The sequence below is a fragment of the Pteropus alecto genome, unplaced genomic scaffold (assembly GCF_000325575.1).
Source record: "Pteropus alecto unplaced genomic scaffold, ASM32557v1 scaffold76, whole genome shotgun sequence".
Taxonomy (NCBI): domain Eukaryota; kingdom Metazoa; phylum Chordata; class Mammalia; order Chiroptera; family Pteropodidae; genus Pteropus; species Pteropus alecto.
Genome location: NW_006443138.1, coordinates 9,424,860 through 9,443,277, shown reverse-complemented (window position 1 = coordinate 9,443,277; position 18,418 = coordinate 9,424,860). Strand labels below are relative to the sequence as shown.

General features: G+C 32.3%; 1 protein-coding gene across 3 annotated transcripts in view; it reads right to left on the bottom strand.

Moving 5' to 3' along the window:
- Positions 1–18,418, bottom strand: part of TRHDE (thyrotropin releasing hormone degrading enzyme) — a 336,531-nt gene that overhangs the window by 87,687 nt on the left and 230,426 nt on the right. For 2 of the 3 annotated variants that reach the window (XM_015598568.2, XM_006923754.3), the window contains one exon: positions 9,748–9,813. The exons of the other annotated variant lie outside the window; for it this stretch is intronic. In XM_015598568.2, the coding sequence (XP_015454054.2) occupies positions 9,748–9,813 (66 nt within the window). The remainder of the gene's footprint in view (positions 1–9,747; positions 9,814–18,418) is intronic. 3 annotated transcript variants of the gene reach the window in all.

The window sequence follows — 18,418 nt, the reverse complement described above, 5'->3', positions numbered from 1 at the left end:
AAAAAAAAAAAATAGAATTCATCAGCAAAGAACTCCTTCATTTTCCAATTTCCAGATCTCTAAATTTACTGGAATTGTTTTCGTATCAAAAACCTGTCCTCTTACTTTTTCAAGGACCAATGTCCTATTTATCTCATTTCTCTGGAGTTATCAAACTCCTCCTCTCCTGGCTCCTCTATCAGCCTAAAATAGTACAACTGCCTCCCATCTTTAAAAAACAAAACAAAACAAAACAAGCCTTCCTTAGTCCTTACTTCTCTCTAACTACTTATCCTGTTTTTCTGATCTTTTTCCTTGGCCAATTTCTTTAAATTTTATTCTACATACACTGTCTCTCTCCACTTAGACATATTCCATTCACTCTTCCACTGAAATCAATAAGTTTGTAAGCTGCCAACAGGACACTTTCAGTCTTTATCTTACTCCATGTCTCAGTTGCATTTAACCTCATTGATTACTTTCTTATTCTTTAAAAAAGCTTTTTTCCTGACATGAGTGACACCACACCCTTGGTATTGTGCCTGCCACTCCAGCTGTTCCATTTCAGTCTCTTTAGCTGGCCCATCCCCTTCTCTCAACCTCCACTGTTACAGCCCATCACGGCTTGGTCCCAGGCCTTCAACACAGAAACCTCAGAATCATTCTTGGGTACTTTTTCTTCCTCACCTCTCACACCACACTTTTTATACAATCTCTCCTTAGGTCCATTTCATTCTATCTTCAAAAAACTTTTTGAACCTACACAAGTCTCTATATATCTATCAACTATTTAAGCCTCCATCATATCTCACCTGAATATTAAAGTATCTTCCAAATTTCATTACCTTATTCCTCTCTAGGCATGCTGAGTGCTCCAATCTCAACGCATTACTACAAGTAGCCAGATGACTATTTTAAATATAAATAAAACCATGCCACATCCTAATCTAAAACTGTTTAATTACATCCCTTTGCACTCAGAATAAAACCTCACCTTAACACAGTCTACCTCGGCACTGCATGATTAGCTCCTCCCTACCCTATTCTTACTAACTCTATTCATTAATGCGAGTTCCTTTCTTTTCCTTGAAAATGCTCAGTTCTTTGCCTCAGCCTTTTGCACAAGCCCTTCCATTTTTCTTGAATGATCCCCTCCTCCCCCAGCTCTTTCTCATCCTTCAGACCTCACTATATATGTTTTGTATCAAGAAGGAGTTCCTAAACACCCAACTAAAGTTGCTCCACTCAAATGTTCTCTCCGCACATCCTATTTTCTTTCTTCCCTGAATTTTTAACATTTAGTAAATATGTATTTGCTTTTTTCTTATTCGCTGTCAATCTTATCCTACTATATGATTCATGAGATCAATGGCCATATTTGCTGTATACGGTATGCGCCGAATACTTTGTACTTATCATGGTATCTGACATAGAGTAGGTATGGAATAAATGAATAATTGAACACATCTGATGGGTGAGCGACGTAGACTGCAGACAAAAAACTAAGCAGAGCTTAGTGCAAAAGAAAAAAAATCACAATTTTGGTTTATTAGGACAAAGCTTTGAGAAAATATTTTAATACTTAATGAGTTATTATTCTTTTTTTAAAAAAATTATTTGTTATTATTTATGCTTATAGCACCTGATCTTCCTAGGTGGTCTCCCATTCAAGTACTAACCAGGCCCAACCCTGCTTAGCTTCTAGGATCAGACATCGAGCTTGTTCAGGGTGGCATGGCCGTAGACCATGGACCATGGCTCCATTAATATGTGAACCCAGCACCTTCTGCATGTAAAGTAGACATGCTAACCACTACACGATGGAGCCATGTCCTGAGTTATTAGTCTTTAGAAAGAAAAAAAAATCTGTAAAATAATTACAGAGAGAGAACTTGAGCAGAAGAGAAAATGTGAATATAGGAGACAGATTATAAAAATGAGATGCAGCATAACAAATGGATATCATCATTTCTTTGTGGTGCCATACTAATACAGAGCTCTCTTTTCCACAGACAGAAACACAGAGGTAGAGCAAAATAGAGTTTTGAATAGATATATATTTTAAGCTGGTCTTTACAGCAATCATCTTAGGCCAATAATTTATAACACGCAGTTTCTTTTAACAATTCTCATCTAACAATCTTGTTAGATATCACAAGGGAAAAAATTTTGCAGTAAATATGTCATGGTTCATTATTTTTATTTTAGAACCATTTATACAACATTATGAAAAAGAGAATAAAACTTCAATTTTCAAATGGGTAAAACATATGGATAAATATGTCATAAAACAGTAAGTGAAAAGAGTAAAATGTGAGAGAACACGTGAAAATTTTTCAGCTTCATTTGTAATAAAAATATATATATTGAAATAACAATGGAATGATCTTTATTTACTAAATTAGTAAGAAATTTATTTTAAAAATTTATAAGACCCAATGCTGTTTGCTTAGTGCATTATAAAAAGAAAACTTTAAAATTTTATTTCTACTGTCATATATTTGCTTAACATTTGGGAAGAAAATTGGTAATATGCTTCCAGAAATGTATATGAAGATACAATCAAAATATAATGAGAAAATCTATAACTTAAGGATTATTACAATGTTGTTTATTTAACAAAAATTGTAAAACATTATAGATGTTTATGAACAAGAAAAAAACTAAATATATTATGATACATGTATGCCATATTACTAGTACTAAACTCTGTAATAAAATTATCAAGCAATTATGAAAATATGAGTAACAAGGGAAAAAAATTTCCCCAACTTAGAGTTGTTCTTTTTTTAGTGTCAAAACTTGCAACATTGCCAAGTATGTAGTTTTAGGCTATTACATGAATGTTCCTAAAAGAGAACATGAGAGAAAAAATAAATTAAAAAAGGAAAAGGAGGAAAACTGCTGATGCAAGTGCTAAATAAGTTAGAGAAAAATGCCTCTAAGGCAAGTTTATTGTACTTCTGAACTAGCAATCCAACCAGATGGTAGTGTCTGCAAGGAGTGAGAGACAGTTTGCAAATATGTGTGTGTGTATTTAAAGATCAATATGCATTTACATACATACCCGCACGCAACCATCAGCCAATGTGTCTAATAATTTCACAGATATATTTTAAATAAGATTATAAAAACATAATTTTACAGTACCAACCCTATTAGCTAAAATGTATACTATATCTTGAGCCTTTAACAAACGGATTAAAGAAAACCAATAAATATAAATTTATAATATCTCTCATCGAGCTGGGTAAATGCCTGAGGGATGACCTAACAGAGATACATGTCTTTAAGAATTAAAGCTTTTTAGTTAATGCTATATAGTCGGAGTGGTCAGTTAACAATGTTTAATTCAGAGGAAAAATGATAAATATTCAATCTGTGGCTGTATATAAACAAGTTAATGAAAACTAATAAATAAAAGTAATTTCTCTCTGATTCAAAAATATGAATAGTTATTGCTATTTAATATTTTAAAGTATTTGTTTATTTATTAGCAATAGTATTCTTAATTCTCAAATTCATGGACTCTTTCTTAAAATTAGTATTTTTTTCTCTCTACATCATGCTCATTAATTTTAGCTGTGTAGTTAGGTTTTAAAGAAAGTAAATGCTAGTAAACTCAAATATAATGACTAAATAACAGCAATAATAACATTATTCCCATACTACTATTGAGGGGTCACAACATATTATTATAAAGTATAAACCTTTCTACCTATAGCATATATAAAACTGCATAGCAACTTAAATGAAACATGGAAAACTTTGAGCAAAACCTGTCTATGGTCATTCATTTTAAATTAAGCATGATTCAGCTACCATCTGGATGAAAATTCAATACTATGTCTTCAGAAAAAAAAATTAACTTTGACGCACTGTCTCTATTCCTCTATTATTTTCTGAATTTTCATTTATCTGAAAACCTGCATGAAGGAAGCAAACACTTTCACAAATGTAAGCCAGTAGTCATCAAAGAAAAATCCTGTGTACACCTGTTAATATATAACTTCTCACTGGAACACAAGTTATTGAGTATGTTGTTGCTGCTAATAATCCCTATGGCTTTGTGCCTGTCATTATTTTCAGGCTATCAGAATTTTATGAGCACAAACCAATAATAATGATATTTCCTTTTTGCTTTTTATCCACACCTCATTGCCTTACATTGATTTGCATAAGCAATTTCCACCCTGATAATTGGAGCCAAACATCTTGTTGTAGGTTACCTTATGGAAAAGAGCAGTTAAACACTAATCAAGAGAAATCTTTCTTTATTCAATCATATTTTAGATGATATTGAATTACCCTCATTGGTTGAGTAGGAAGGTGACTCATTTTCTGACATGGACATCAGGGTTTGAGTTTATATCAAGCTTAACAATGATCTTTCTTCATAATTTCAATTCTCTGGTGTTGAGTCATAACAACATGAAGAATAGTACTGCTAGGTGCAAATCATTAAAACAATATTGTTTTGTTCAAAAAGAAAAGGCAATGGTACTATATACTAATTATTTTTAATAGCTACTGAGCCAATCAATATTATCTGAGGATTTCATAATTATAGCTTGATTCTATTATTTCCAGAAAAATCAGAGGAAAAAATATAACTAAGGATATTAAAACAAGTAAAAATAAAATAAGAAGGGCCAAAGTCATGTAAAAAAATTCCATCTAAAAGAATCATTAACTGAATTACTTTAAAAATAAGCCTCTAATACTTGTATAGAATGAGGATTTGAGTTATAAAAACTCAAATTATAAAACCAAGGTAAAATAAGTAGGTCCTAATTTATTGATCATATGCCTAAGCATTGCTACATATGAGTGAAAATGAAAGGTTATGCACTTAAACAATAAAACCTCAGGAAATGAAAGATGTAAGGATTGCTGAAAGATGCTTTGGAATGGACAGTTTTGAAGGAGGAATTTGGAGAAAGCTTTTATTCACAGGAGAAAGGAAGATTTCGGAGAGATATGTGAAATCACCAAGAACTTTTAGAGAGACAGAAAAAAACAAAGAGAACAAAAATGTGGTATATTTCTATTCCAGGTACCTCATAGAAAAGAAAAATCAACAACATTGGGCATTAAAGATTGTCCAAGTGGAAAAGAAGATAGAAATGAGGTACCACTTCAGTACTCCTTCCCAGTGTCCTGCCAATCAAGATTCTGCTTATGCTTGTGACATGATAATGAGAAAATTGCATTGAAATAATTTATTATTGAACAGCTGTGGCACCCCTGTGTAATATTACCAGCTTCTTTTTACAGGATGACCTGGGAAGGAATTTGCAGACTTCTGCTGCAGACTAATATGAGGTGATAAAGGTAAGAATTACATCATATAAGAACAGTGTAACTCAAGCCTGTACACAAGAGGGGCTTCCTGGTCATGGCTGACCTGCCTGCTGCCTTTCCCACTGACTCTAAGTTCCTGCAGGTAATGAATAGTGCAATTGTTTTCTTAATCATCATTACTCACTGGATCATTGCTAGGAGAAATCCTGGACTGGGAAAACATATAAGCTTACTCTACAGATGCTCTGTACATAGTTGGTCTTAAATTAAAAACAATTTAAGCAAACCATTACTTAGATTTTTCTCCTTGCATTTACTCTATCCTAGGCGGATTTGCCCACCTGGAGGTGAGAGAGGTTGAAAGAGAAGCTAACAGTTACAATTGTGCAAATCAAGACTTTGAAATTCTTAATTTAATAAAAAAGCAAAACAAGTAGTCATAATAATAAATTCTCCAGTCTTTTCCTCTTTGGTTCCTTATTTTAGAAGATTAATAACTTGAGAAATTTAAAAAATTTCAACATTTTACCGATTCACCCTGACACAACTAAATCAACTCTTTCAAAGAGGAAACTGAGATTATAGAACACAGGCAACTGAACTGTAGTTAATAAATCAATGAATTATGGTTATTGACTTTGATTTTCCTAATTTCTCCCATCGTATAGTCTAAAAAATTACAGAAATCAGTTAAAAACATTATGCTTCAGCTATAGAAGTAAGGTATGAATACAAATATCAAAGAAGAGATAAGGGTGTTAATATTTTTAAAGCTCCATATGTTAATACAGTAACCAACAAAAACAATAGTATTTAATCAATAGAGCAGACATTTATAAATTAAATGTGTCAAATTACCTGCTAACAATTCACCACTCCTGCTACATTCTACGCATCTGTTCACTGTATGAGTGGAAACTCCAATTCTTAGAATCCTTTGCTAGTTAGGTCCAAGTTTAAGTTCTCCATAAAAAAGACCCAAAAGGGCTATGGAAAGCATGAAAGAAGGAAGAGTCATGATGGCTCAAATAGCAATTAGCAGGCAGGTGGGCTTTGGCAGAGGCCTAGGTAAGGTACTACCAGACTCTTCCAGATTCATGGCAATCAGCTGAGAATATAGGTATTAACTCATTGTGATACTTAAATTTCTTGATTTTCTGAAGTTTAGCAGTGGTTTTCCTGACTTTTACTCCTGTAGATAGCTTAATCACAAACAATAAAGTATCCAGAGAGAAATATGAAAGTGTAGCTATTATTTTGGAAAAGTAATTATTTAGAACAGTAAATATGTAGAGTTTGCAAAAATATAAACATTTCTATGTATGAAAAGATATTATTTACAAGTGGCATATAAAATGAAACAAAGGTTCAAGCTTGATTTGCTCCACACTTCACTTTCAGTGTAAACATTGAAGCAGAATCTAACTTATTAATGGTAGCCAGGATGAATTTGTGTGTGTGTGTGTGTGTGTGTGTGTGTGTGTGTGTGTGTGTGTGTATAGTGTGTCTATCTCCCCCAAAAAAATGTTAGTATATATTGCACAATATAACTTATTAATGGTATCCAGGATGAATTGGTGTGTGTGTGTGTGTGTGTGTGTGTGTGTGTGTGTGTGTGTGTATTTAGTGTCTATTTCCCCCTTAAAAAAATGTGTTTAGGGAATTTATTTAAAAACCTATGCAAGACCAAACCATTTAAGCATCAGACAAAATTCAAGAAATAAAAGGAATTAAACAAAAATGTATTGAGAAGACTAGACTAGGGAAAGTTGTAATTATTCGGAAATAAGTGGATACATTGGATTATATGGCTATTAGGAACAAACTTTTTCTCAAAAAAATCTGAGTCCCTTCTTATAGAGGAATATTTATGTGAGCTGGAACTTAAAATATATTTTCCCAGTATGAAGTATTACAAAAGGTAGAAAAATATAGTTGAATCTATATCCAGATACTTTGTAGCTTAAATATAAACATGTGAACTGACCCAGAAATTTCTCAGAAACCTACTACTTTTCTACATGAGTTTTATTATATTTATAATTTACTTTGCATCTATTTATATTTATTATATTTTTTTCTGTAGTTGTATATGTAAAAAATATTTGCCTTGTTCCCAAAAGAGCCTAAGACAAGGATATAAAAATTGTAAGAGAACACAAATTTTAGAAGAAACTACCATTATTACTGTTCCCAGGTAGAAAATGAGGGCTAAGGTCCAAGTATGAAGAAGGAGGAGAAGAAGAAAAAAGAGGGGGAGAGGAAGAGGTAGAGAAATAAAGGAAAGGGAAGCAAGGAGAGAGGGAGAGAGAAACAAAAGAAGAAAAGGAGGAAAAATGTATGAATGCACTATTTGCAATTTGGAATTGCCTACGCCTGTAAATCTAACCCTGGGTCTGTCTGCAAATATAAACTTGCATTTGTCAACATAAAAATAGCCATGGTTAATGTAAAAACAATTAATAGGTTTTCTAGCAGAGGTAAGCACTGACAGTCCACATTAGCTCTTTCAATAAGACTGTAAAAACACAACTCCCTAGAGCTTTGTGCATGAGAAATATGTTAATATCAACTCTGTGACCACTCAGCACCATGACATGAAGTATCTGTTCAGGAGGTCATTTCCAAAATGTATCCCATATATCTTCATGCACAAGAGATGATAATTTATCACCCAGACATAGGGATCTACTGTAAACTAATCCAAACTGCTGATGATACACTAAATCAGTTTGAGTGATGACTATAAATAAAGCTGCAAGGAAGTACCGAAGGATACCGATCAATGAGATGTCACAAGGCAAATGAAATGCAATGTTGACAAACAGAGTCCCTCGGTTGAAAATTAACCAAATCAAGTATCAGAGAATAAAGGTACACATTAATATAAGCTTCGAATGAAAGTTTAATACATGGGAGGCTGAGGGTATATTCTAACTGTTTCAGACAAAACTAAACAGACTGGGTCAAAAGAAAAGGGTGTATTAAAAATTGATGTATTTTGCATACCATAGAAAGCATGACAGGATAAAGAAAAATGTTGTGAAACAATAAGCCTTTCCAAATAATATAGCTATACTTATTCAATCTGCCGAGCAAATCCATGCACCCAGATGAGGAAAAACAATAAAAATTGTGTATAGAAAATGATTTCACATCAACTTGCTACCAGGAAATCAAATTCAATTTGTATTGCCCTTATGAAAGCGTAGATATTTTCTGGAACTGTCATGCTACAACTTCAATGGGGGAAAAACCAAAGGAGTGGGGATAAGAAAGGACATTCCTCCAGAAAGTTGATATTCATGGAGAGTACTCTTTGAGAAAAAAGATTTTCCCAACTATGTGATCAGAATAAAGACTTTAGCACCCTGCAAATAGGTTCTATGGAATTCAGGTATTCTGAAGGTGTCTGTAATGGAAAGAGCTAAAGTAAATTACAATCCCTGCTGGAACAAATCTGTGAAAATATTTTCTTAGGAAAATTATTCCCAGAGAAATTTATACTTTTTCTTTGTTGTGTTAAGTATATATGGCTTTGTCAGAACATATTTAACTCTTACTCTGTATTTTATCTTTTAGTTCATTTTGGGTAGAGATAGACTTATACTACTAAAATATAACTTGATCTCATATGTAGTTTATTTAAATTTCAAAATGAAAAGCTTACTAAGAGTAGATAAGATTGATTGCTCTCTCTGTCTTAGCATAATTGTATTTCAGGTGAACATCAATTTACTTTAAAGGACACTTCTAAGTAGCAGAATGCACCATAAATAATTCATCAATCACAGCTGCTAGGAACATGATTTACTTCAACACATTCAATGGAATAAAAGTTCCATTTTTTTTTATATTTGTGTTTGCTTTAAAAAGTTTAAGAATCCTTCTTTTCTAAGAATCCACTCCTATATTCTTTACTTCATATTCTAAATGCAATATGATAAAACTGTTTTCTCCTATATTTAAAATATTATGTTTACTAATTAAAAAAATTTAGATATTGTTAGAGCAAATAATCTATGTATATCTACAGTAAAACAACAACATAAAAGGTAGATGTGAAAATGGCATTAAGATTTTCTCAAATACATAATTTTAGTAAAGCTAATATAATTCGTTTCCACTTTACATAAAATTTTAAATGGAAGAAAAAGGAAGTGGACTTACAGAAAATCTTATATAGATCATTTTAGATCTGATATATTTAAAAGTTACTTCAATTTAAAAATATGTATTAAATAGATTCTAAGTGGTATAATAGTTTCATTTTTATTGATTGGTACAGTAAGAATCTTTACTTTCATTTGTCATATGGAAAGACACTGCTTATCTTACTCATCCTAAAGTTTTCTATCAAATTCAGTAATTTTCTATTAGTAATTTCCCAACCTGTAAAAAATCTTTAAAATAAATATATAGACAAGGAAAAATGTAAGAGAAAATAAAAACCATTTTACTTACTTGCAAACCCCTCTGGAATACTGAATGGCCCATAAAATTAGCCAGCATTCTAATTAAAGCAGCACCCTATAGAAAAGAGTATTTAGAAAAGAGAAAAGAATTTCAACCAAGTAACATGATTCTAAAATTATCCTAAATCAATCAAAAATAGTCCGCTTCATTCATGCTATTGCATTCCTAAAAATAGTTAATAAATAAGAGAATCATAAATGTAACACTCCACTTACAGGTAACAATTGCATTTTTTTGTTTGTTTGTTTGTTTGGTAAATCTAAAACCAATGACATCAAAATAGAAGACTCCTGAAAAGAATATCTAAGGGCAATAATAAGCTGTAATTCAGGAGTAATAAAAATTTTATTAAGCACTATACTTGACAAAGTTAATAAAACATGGTTCTTGTACTTACCAGTTCTTAATCTAGTAAGGGAAGATACCCACATTAATAAATAATCATATCAAAATATAGCTTTAGAGTAACATAGCTACATACTCTAACCTTGGCTAGGGAATACCAAGTACTCAGATTGTTTGGGTTTAAATTCTGGCTCTGCCACCCATTCACCATGTTTACACAGGAAAATTATTTAACCTCTCTATTACAATCTTTTTTCACTTGTAAAGTATAGGCAATAATAGCCTCAAATTAATACAATTGTTCTGAAGCTTAAATGAATTAAGGCAGTTCAAACTGGGTCTAAAAAATAGTAACTGTGATATGAGTGTTAGCTAACAGTATTATATGAAGCTAATTATTTTTATTTCTTGTCTATTTTTTTTAAAGGCTGTAGCCATATATCCATATATAAGTAAAATATATATGATTGATATAATATTTAGAGTAAGAGAAAAATACTAATTTAAGAGTATCTCACCTTGAAAACAATTATTATGATACTGTAAAAGTAAGTGTACCAATGCATTTAATCAATATGAAATATTCCAAGTAATGATAATTAAGCCTGGATGATCACACATTTGTATGTGAAATATAAATAAGCTTTCAAAAAGATATATCAATCTGCACCAAATTGTTTTAACTATTGAGCAGCAGATTATAAATAGCAAAAGTTTAAATATATATAATAGCTTGGTTTTAGGGGGAAAATTCCCTTTATGACTTACATATTGAATTCATACTCATTACAAATTTACACTTTCCAATAATTCATTTTCTACCAGGTGTCTCTTTTTTATAAGAGAATCATATGAACCACATATAGACTCATCCTGCCTAAGACTGAACTGTGGCAGCCTGACCAAAGATGCAAGAATGGATTTCCATGTTTGTTACTAGGCTCATTTCTTGGAATTCTGGAATTTTAATTCAGTACAATACTCAGGCTCTGTGAATAACTATTTAAAGAAATGTCTCAAAATATTTTAGTCATCACCAAAATTGCTCCTCAAATTGATATTTTATTCACAACTCAACAAATGATAAACTGGACAAGTCATAGAGTTTTGTGCCTCTTCTGACATATTCCCCTCCCATACCGTCTACTCTGCTCTTTCTTCTGCTTCTTCTGCTGTACCTTCTCACACTTGTGTAAGTTCACAAGATATAAGCATTCATGATTCAATCTGAGGACCAGATTAGAATTCCCTTTAGAATTTATCAGTTCTGCTCCTTGAATTTCCTTGACAAGCTCTCATCATATACATTTCCCAATCTAATCTACCTACCCTGAGGGTGAAAACTGTCATCAGTTCTGCAGCAAAACTAACCCTCGCCAATTGGGGAATGAGACAGAATCTCGAGCAGTCAATTCAAACTTTCCTTCAGAAAAGAATAACCATCTTCAAAGGATTTAAGTGTTTCTATCTAGGTAATGATGACTTAGTCTCTTGCCAGGCTATAAAAACTATCAATTTATCCCAGTCTAATGACAAAAGAGTTCTTTCTAATCATAAAGAATGTACTGGTTTTCCTGTCTCGGTTGGGCTGGAACAAAATACTAACAAGAAATAAAACCTAGAAATATAATCAATATACAAAAGTTATATATCACTAAACTCCCTATTATTATATTGTGTAATTTAATTAACTTAAAAATATATGTTTGTGTTGCTTGCCTGAACATTTTAATTCCCCAGAGTAGCATGCACTCTTCTATATTTAACTAGCCTTTTCTTTCCAAAGCTAAATTTTAAAAATCCTCATTTCATAGAACTTGATAGACAGATAGCCTCTCCAACTGTGATCATTCAGCCAAAATGTACTGGGCACCTACTATGCATGGTTTATAACAAGGATCACACCTTTAATGCAGGTGCAACTCATAATGAATTATTTAAAAAAAACAACAACACTGAATCCCCTTTCATTATGTCTTTAAAATGTTTTTTTACCAAGCAAATATTATTTATAATATTGTTACTTACACTTACTGGTAACTCAAAATTCCAGGCCCAATCAAACAAACTGGGTGTCACACAGCCTAATAGGTTCTATGGGAAATAATTAGACTATTACACTATTTCTGCAAGATTTTTATAATTTTGAGATTTGTTCAAGAAAATCCATCATTATATTTACCATATTAAGGTTCAGAGATATAATAAGTTGGAAACTACGACCTGATTTTTTAAGGATTCATAAAGAATATTCCACAAAAGTATGCTTATAAACCCATTTCTCATTTAGTAATTATTCTATTTGAAGTATCTTTTTCATATAAATTTCTAGCTAAAATTTCTTTTATTTTACATTGTAATCATTTGCTTTTTGCTTTCATGTCAATCTCAAAGACAGTAAGCACCTCAGAGAAAGGACAGTCCTCACCACTTAGTGCTCCTGTTCCCTGTGCTCAGAGGTGATGCTGCCTCAAGATAATAACTGGATGAGAGAGGAAGAGAACTTAGTTGCATGCCTAGCAATTACTTTGTGTTCTTGAAGACTACTGAGCCAGTATATACAGTTTATTACTTTATTGGTAAACCTTACTGATAAGTAATAACTTTTGAAGAGATCTTCTCAACTAATTTATTCCTTTAACATATGCTTACTGGGTAAGGCAGTGTGCTCAGTACCTACTAGATATAAACAGTTATGCCACAAGTCTCTAGCTTCTAGGATCTCAAAACCTCATAAGTGAGATGAGAAGATATGATACAGCATAAGATGAATGACAAAAGAAATAAAATATTCTATTGTGCTTCAGAGGAGGGAGAAGTTATTATATCTTGAGAGATGAATGATAGAGAGGATCTAAAGAAATAGTAGTTGTGTTAGACCATGAGCAAAGGAAACAGAAAGCATTTGCATGAAATGGCAGGAGTGGCTTCTGCATGGTCATGCAGATATGAAAGTGAAAAGCACAAGTGAGAAAAGTAATATTGTGGGACAAAGGGCATATAACCAGACAATGGAAGATTGTAACTGAGGAAGTTGTTAGAGATGTTTGAAAGCCAGGGCTAAGAAATTTGAATTTTATTGTAAGCTCTGGAAAAATTTTGGAAAGATAGTTAAAATAAAAAAAGTTAGGACTTACCTATGATATTCCAAGAAGGAAATAAAGTAACCAGAAGGAAATGGTAGCAATGAGGATAAAAACCAGAGATAGGTTTAAGCACTAGAACAAAGATCATTTTGAATTTTAAAGTCTCAGTGACTGTAATATGATATTAGCAGATACATAGAATTTAAAAGAAAATGTTGGTTAGGTGAATATGGTTACATCAATTTAAAATGTGGAGTTTGAGGAACAGGTAGGGAACTTGAAGAACAGAGGGCAAATGCAACAATAGGAATGAAATTCAGTGGAGGATTATGATTGAAGGGATAAATTGGAATTTGTAGAGGGTGAGATTGTTGAGAGAAAAGTGATGAGATTTTAGTGAAGGAGATAGAAAATAGTATCTTACACTTTCTCTACAGATTCTGTGTAATCTTCACTAGAGTGTTAATAATAAGCCTTCAATAAATATCTGTTGAGAAAATCGATGAAGAAAGGAAAATAAGAGCAAAAGATGACACATTGTGATAAAAAAAAAATAGAAAGAGAATTGGGTATAAGTAGTGTCATAGGTGACATTTTGATACAATAAGTTATTCAGATTTCAAGGAAAAAAAATAGCTAAGGGAAGGCCATAGTAGGTTATGTTTGAGAGAGCTATTTAAATAGACTTGGTAAGAAAGCCAAACTGAAAAACAATAGAAACAGAAGGAAGGAGAAAGTAAGAAGGGTGTTCGCATAAGGTTTGTTTGTATTTTTCTCTTTAAGAACATTAGCGAAAATTTTATGCAAAGATAAACCTGATCCAGTGAAGACAGAGATCTGAGATGCAGTAGGTCAAGAGATAGATATTGGAGCAAGATCTAAGAGAGCTAAATGAGAAGGAAATTAAGGTTGGTTTTGAAAAAGAAAAAAGAACAATCTTCCTCTAAGACAGGACTAAGGCAGAAAGGGGTAGTTAAGATAAATAAGATATTTTGAATTGTAAAGTTGAGAAAATATATTGCTCAGAATAGACTGTAAGCTCCATTAAGGTAGAAACTTGGTCTGTTTGACTCACCACTATAGACTATTGCAAAAAATAGTTCCTGGAACATAATAGGTTCTCAATAAATACTGAGTCACGATAATATAAGAAATATAGTCTCTAGATTACGTGAGTTGGAAAGATTGGAACTAGGTTTGAAGTCCAGTGAGAAGATCAAAATAATGTGGAAATTACTTTGTGTTCTTGAAGACTACTGAGCCAGTATATACAGAAATGTCATAAACCCTAGTTGAAATGATTAATAATAATCCTATCATCCATTAAGCAACTACTATATGCCATATTCACAATATTGTAAGAAAAATATCACTATCTTGATTTGTCAGATAAGATAATCGAGGCTTAAAACATTGTGGAACTTGTCCAAATTAAAACATGTAGTATGTAATGAAGTCAGGATAAGAATTCCACTTATCTCTAACTCCAAAATTAGTAATCTTGATGAATTTGGATTACTTTCTGGTAATCCCAAATCAAAATAGTTACATGACACTTTCCAGAAACCTTAGGCATAGCAAGAACTTAGAAAAAGAAAGTGAAAAGAAAGTTACTCAGAGATTGGAATCAGTAGATATTCCAAGAAGAGGATGAAGGAAAATCTAATTCAATGAGACATAGTTGAAAAAGTTAACCAATATGCCCAGGATTGGTGATGGAATAGAAGACATAAATTGGCTAACATAACGGAGAGTGTTAATGGATTAGGATGCATAAAGCTAGTTTAGGGAAGGTTCAGTAAGAACAAAGTGCAAGTAAAGTTGAAAAAGTGATATTTTTATCAAATGCTATATGTGGATGTGGCAGCTGTGAAAATGCAGTGCTGAGTCGGCCCTCTGCATTTGCCACCATGAAGGCTGCACTTTCCTCTGTCTACTCCAAGCCAATGACTAAGCAAAACAGTAGAATTAAGATATGTTCCAGTAAGTCAGGGGACCCCACTAAAGGAAAACTCTGGCTCCAGGACTCCACATTGGCCTGGATGAATATTTTTGAAACTAGACTGCAGTCTGAAACTTTTTCAACCCAATGCTTTTTCCTTCCCTCTCTCCTTGCACAGGTTGTGAACTGTTTTTTATGATCTCAAGGCAGCTCTCCCTATCTTTGTCGCTCCTTTCTCAAATAAATATCTTACACATGATAGCGATTTCTTCTCAGAAGACCTGATCCAGTAGGGCAATTTTAAATGCTTATGTCCAAACATATATGAATTACTGGTCCTTTAGCTGGTCTATTCCAATATTCCACATTATAGATGTGTTTGCTCTTACCCAAGGTAGGAGCAGGTAAGGAATAACGTATGATTATATTGTTTACATATGGAAGAGACTGAGGCAAAGAAATAATTTGTCCAAAGTTACACAGGTAAAGTAGTTGCTGAAACTTTTCTCCAGACTTGCTTACATGCATTCAGTTGTTTAGCTATTTGTTGGCATAGGAACCTGTAAGCAAGACTTTCTTGTTACTTTCTAAGTTACTGAAAGGATTAGTCTATTGATTCTAAATCAAAGTAGTTTCAAAGCATAAATTTCTAAATAATGTGTCTGCATTAAATCTGGACATATGTTGAGATTACGCAATGTTTTAACATTATTTGTTACTGAATAATATCTTTTGGTCTTGAGTAAAATCATATATAAATCCTCCACGCTTTTTCAAAAACATCATTTTTTACAATAGCATTATAGCTATATTAGAACCTGAAGAAGAGGGAAAAAAATCTAATCCTGAATATCACTCACTCACAAATTGATTACCAAAGAGAAAGTCAGAGAGAGAAAGGGGGAGAGAGAGAGAGAGAGAGAGAGAGAGAGAGAGAGAGAGAGAGAGAGAGAGAAGAAAAGAGAAGAGAAGAGAAGAGAAGAGAGGAGAAGAGAAGAGAAGAGAGAAGAAGAGAGAAAAGGAATAGAAAAAAGACAAAAAGAGGAATAAAATTAATTTAGAAAAGGAAGCAAAAGTAATACCCCATTGCCCCAGTCACCCACACTTGGAACCTGGGAGTCCTTTTTGATTTATTACTTCCTGAGGCCAAGCCTCGACAACTACACAGCTGAATTATTTACAACCTCCCAGTGACAACCTCAGATGCATTCTCACTTCCACAAGTCCATCCTATGGACCAAATCAGACTAATTTTAATAATTACTTCTGAAGAAATATAATGTCTGCTGACGTCCTAGCTCTGTCATCTACTAAATATAAGAGTTTAGGCACATTAGATGAGCTCCTTAAGTGTCTTATTAGAATATAATGATAATAATAACAGACTACTACTCCTGATGATGATGATGATGATGATGATGATGATGATGATGATGATAACGATGATACCTCAAGATTTTTCTGAGGATTCATCTAAATCACTCATATAAAGCACTTGGAATAGTGTTTGGCATGTAATACCCTTCAACGAAAGTATTTAGGTTTTGTCATCATCTTCATTATTACCACCTTTTTCATATTAGCTCCTTGTTCTTCAAACTCTTTGGTACCAAAAAAAAAAAAAAAAATGATCCCATGGTAGTATATCAAGGCCATACACAATAAAACTCACCATGACCTATCAACACTTTTTGCCATATGGCCTAATAATCGGCCTTTAGTTAAGCTGATTTTCTCATTATCCCATAAGCATAAATGTTTTAATCATGTTTTAATCATACTATTTTCTTCAGTTGCAATGATATTCCTTTTCAATCTTATATTCTAAACCCTATACATATTCAAAAGCACAGGAAAGCCTATACTATAATATGAAATTTCCCACAAATATGTTAGTTCTCAATGCTTCTTTCTCTTCTGTAGACAAAAAATCTTTTAAGTCTAAACTACACAATTTATTAAATTATTTTATGTCATTCACTAATTGATTCGAATGACTGTTTCTTCTTTCCACAATTAGATGTTGGTCACATCATTTAGACTTAATATTGGCACACCTATTAGTTGTCAGTGCCATAACTTTTTCATTGTCAGCAAAAGATGGTCCTAGCTAAGAGAGATATCCACCACTTACTTGCTACTTTCAAATCAGCAATCCAAACCATGACCTCATTGCCAATACACAGGTACTTAATCTTCTCTGTAATAAAATTCAGCGTATATGCTACACTGGGGCCTTTTGTTTTTTAGTATTCTCAAGCATTGATATTCAAACGGTGTAATCTATATTTGAATCAATAGGAAACCAAAAAAGAAGACCACAGATCCCAGGACAAGAAAACAAGGAGCTTTTAAGAGTGTCAAAACTAGCACTTACACAAAAGCATTCAATTAAAGAAATTTGAAACGGAACGATACTATAAACTCAAATGAATGTTCATGGAAAGATAAATATAAGAGCAGAAATTAACAAAACAGAAAATAAAGAAATGTTTAAGATGAAAAATAAAGCATATCAATATTTGCTATGACTTAGCATTTATTCAAAATAATATGTCTTAGTAAACTAGGAAGAAAAGGGAATTCATTAACATGGTAAAGGCTATCTTCCAAAAATATACCGAATGATGAAACGTTATATGAGTTCCCCTTAAAGATGAGAATAAGACAAGAATGCTCTCTATTAATACTTATATTTAGAAGTACAATAAAATAAATGAACAAACAACAGAGGTATGAAGCAAAGATAGAAATAAAGCAATAAACAAGTATTACTCAGAGATGATGTTAAAGTCCTTACAGAAATTCAAGAGAATCCGTAGCAGTAATCTATAAAATCCGAAAAGAGTGCATCAAGGTTACCTGATACAGATCAATACATAAAAATTAAGAGTTGATATAAATCAGTAAAAACTAATTTAATGAATTAATTTCTAAAGAGTCTTATTCTCAAGAGTAAAATACAAACAAATATAACAAAACCAAAAATTAGGAAAATTAAAAATTGTTCTGAGTTTTCATAGAGGAAATTACATAACAAAAGACAAAATTACCTAAATACAAATAAACATATTTCTTATAAAGTTAGAAAAAGCTGTTATTATAAAAGTGTCAAATATTTCAAAAGTAATTTGTAAAACCTTCAAAAGATTTTATTTCTCCCAGAAATTGTCTCCATCTTAAAATTTATATGAATTGGCAAACAATTAGCGATAGCAATTTTGAAAGAGAACAAGATAGAAAAAATTATCACACCTGATATCAAATCGAAAAAGCTGTTAGTAGA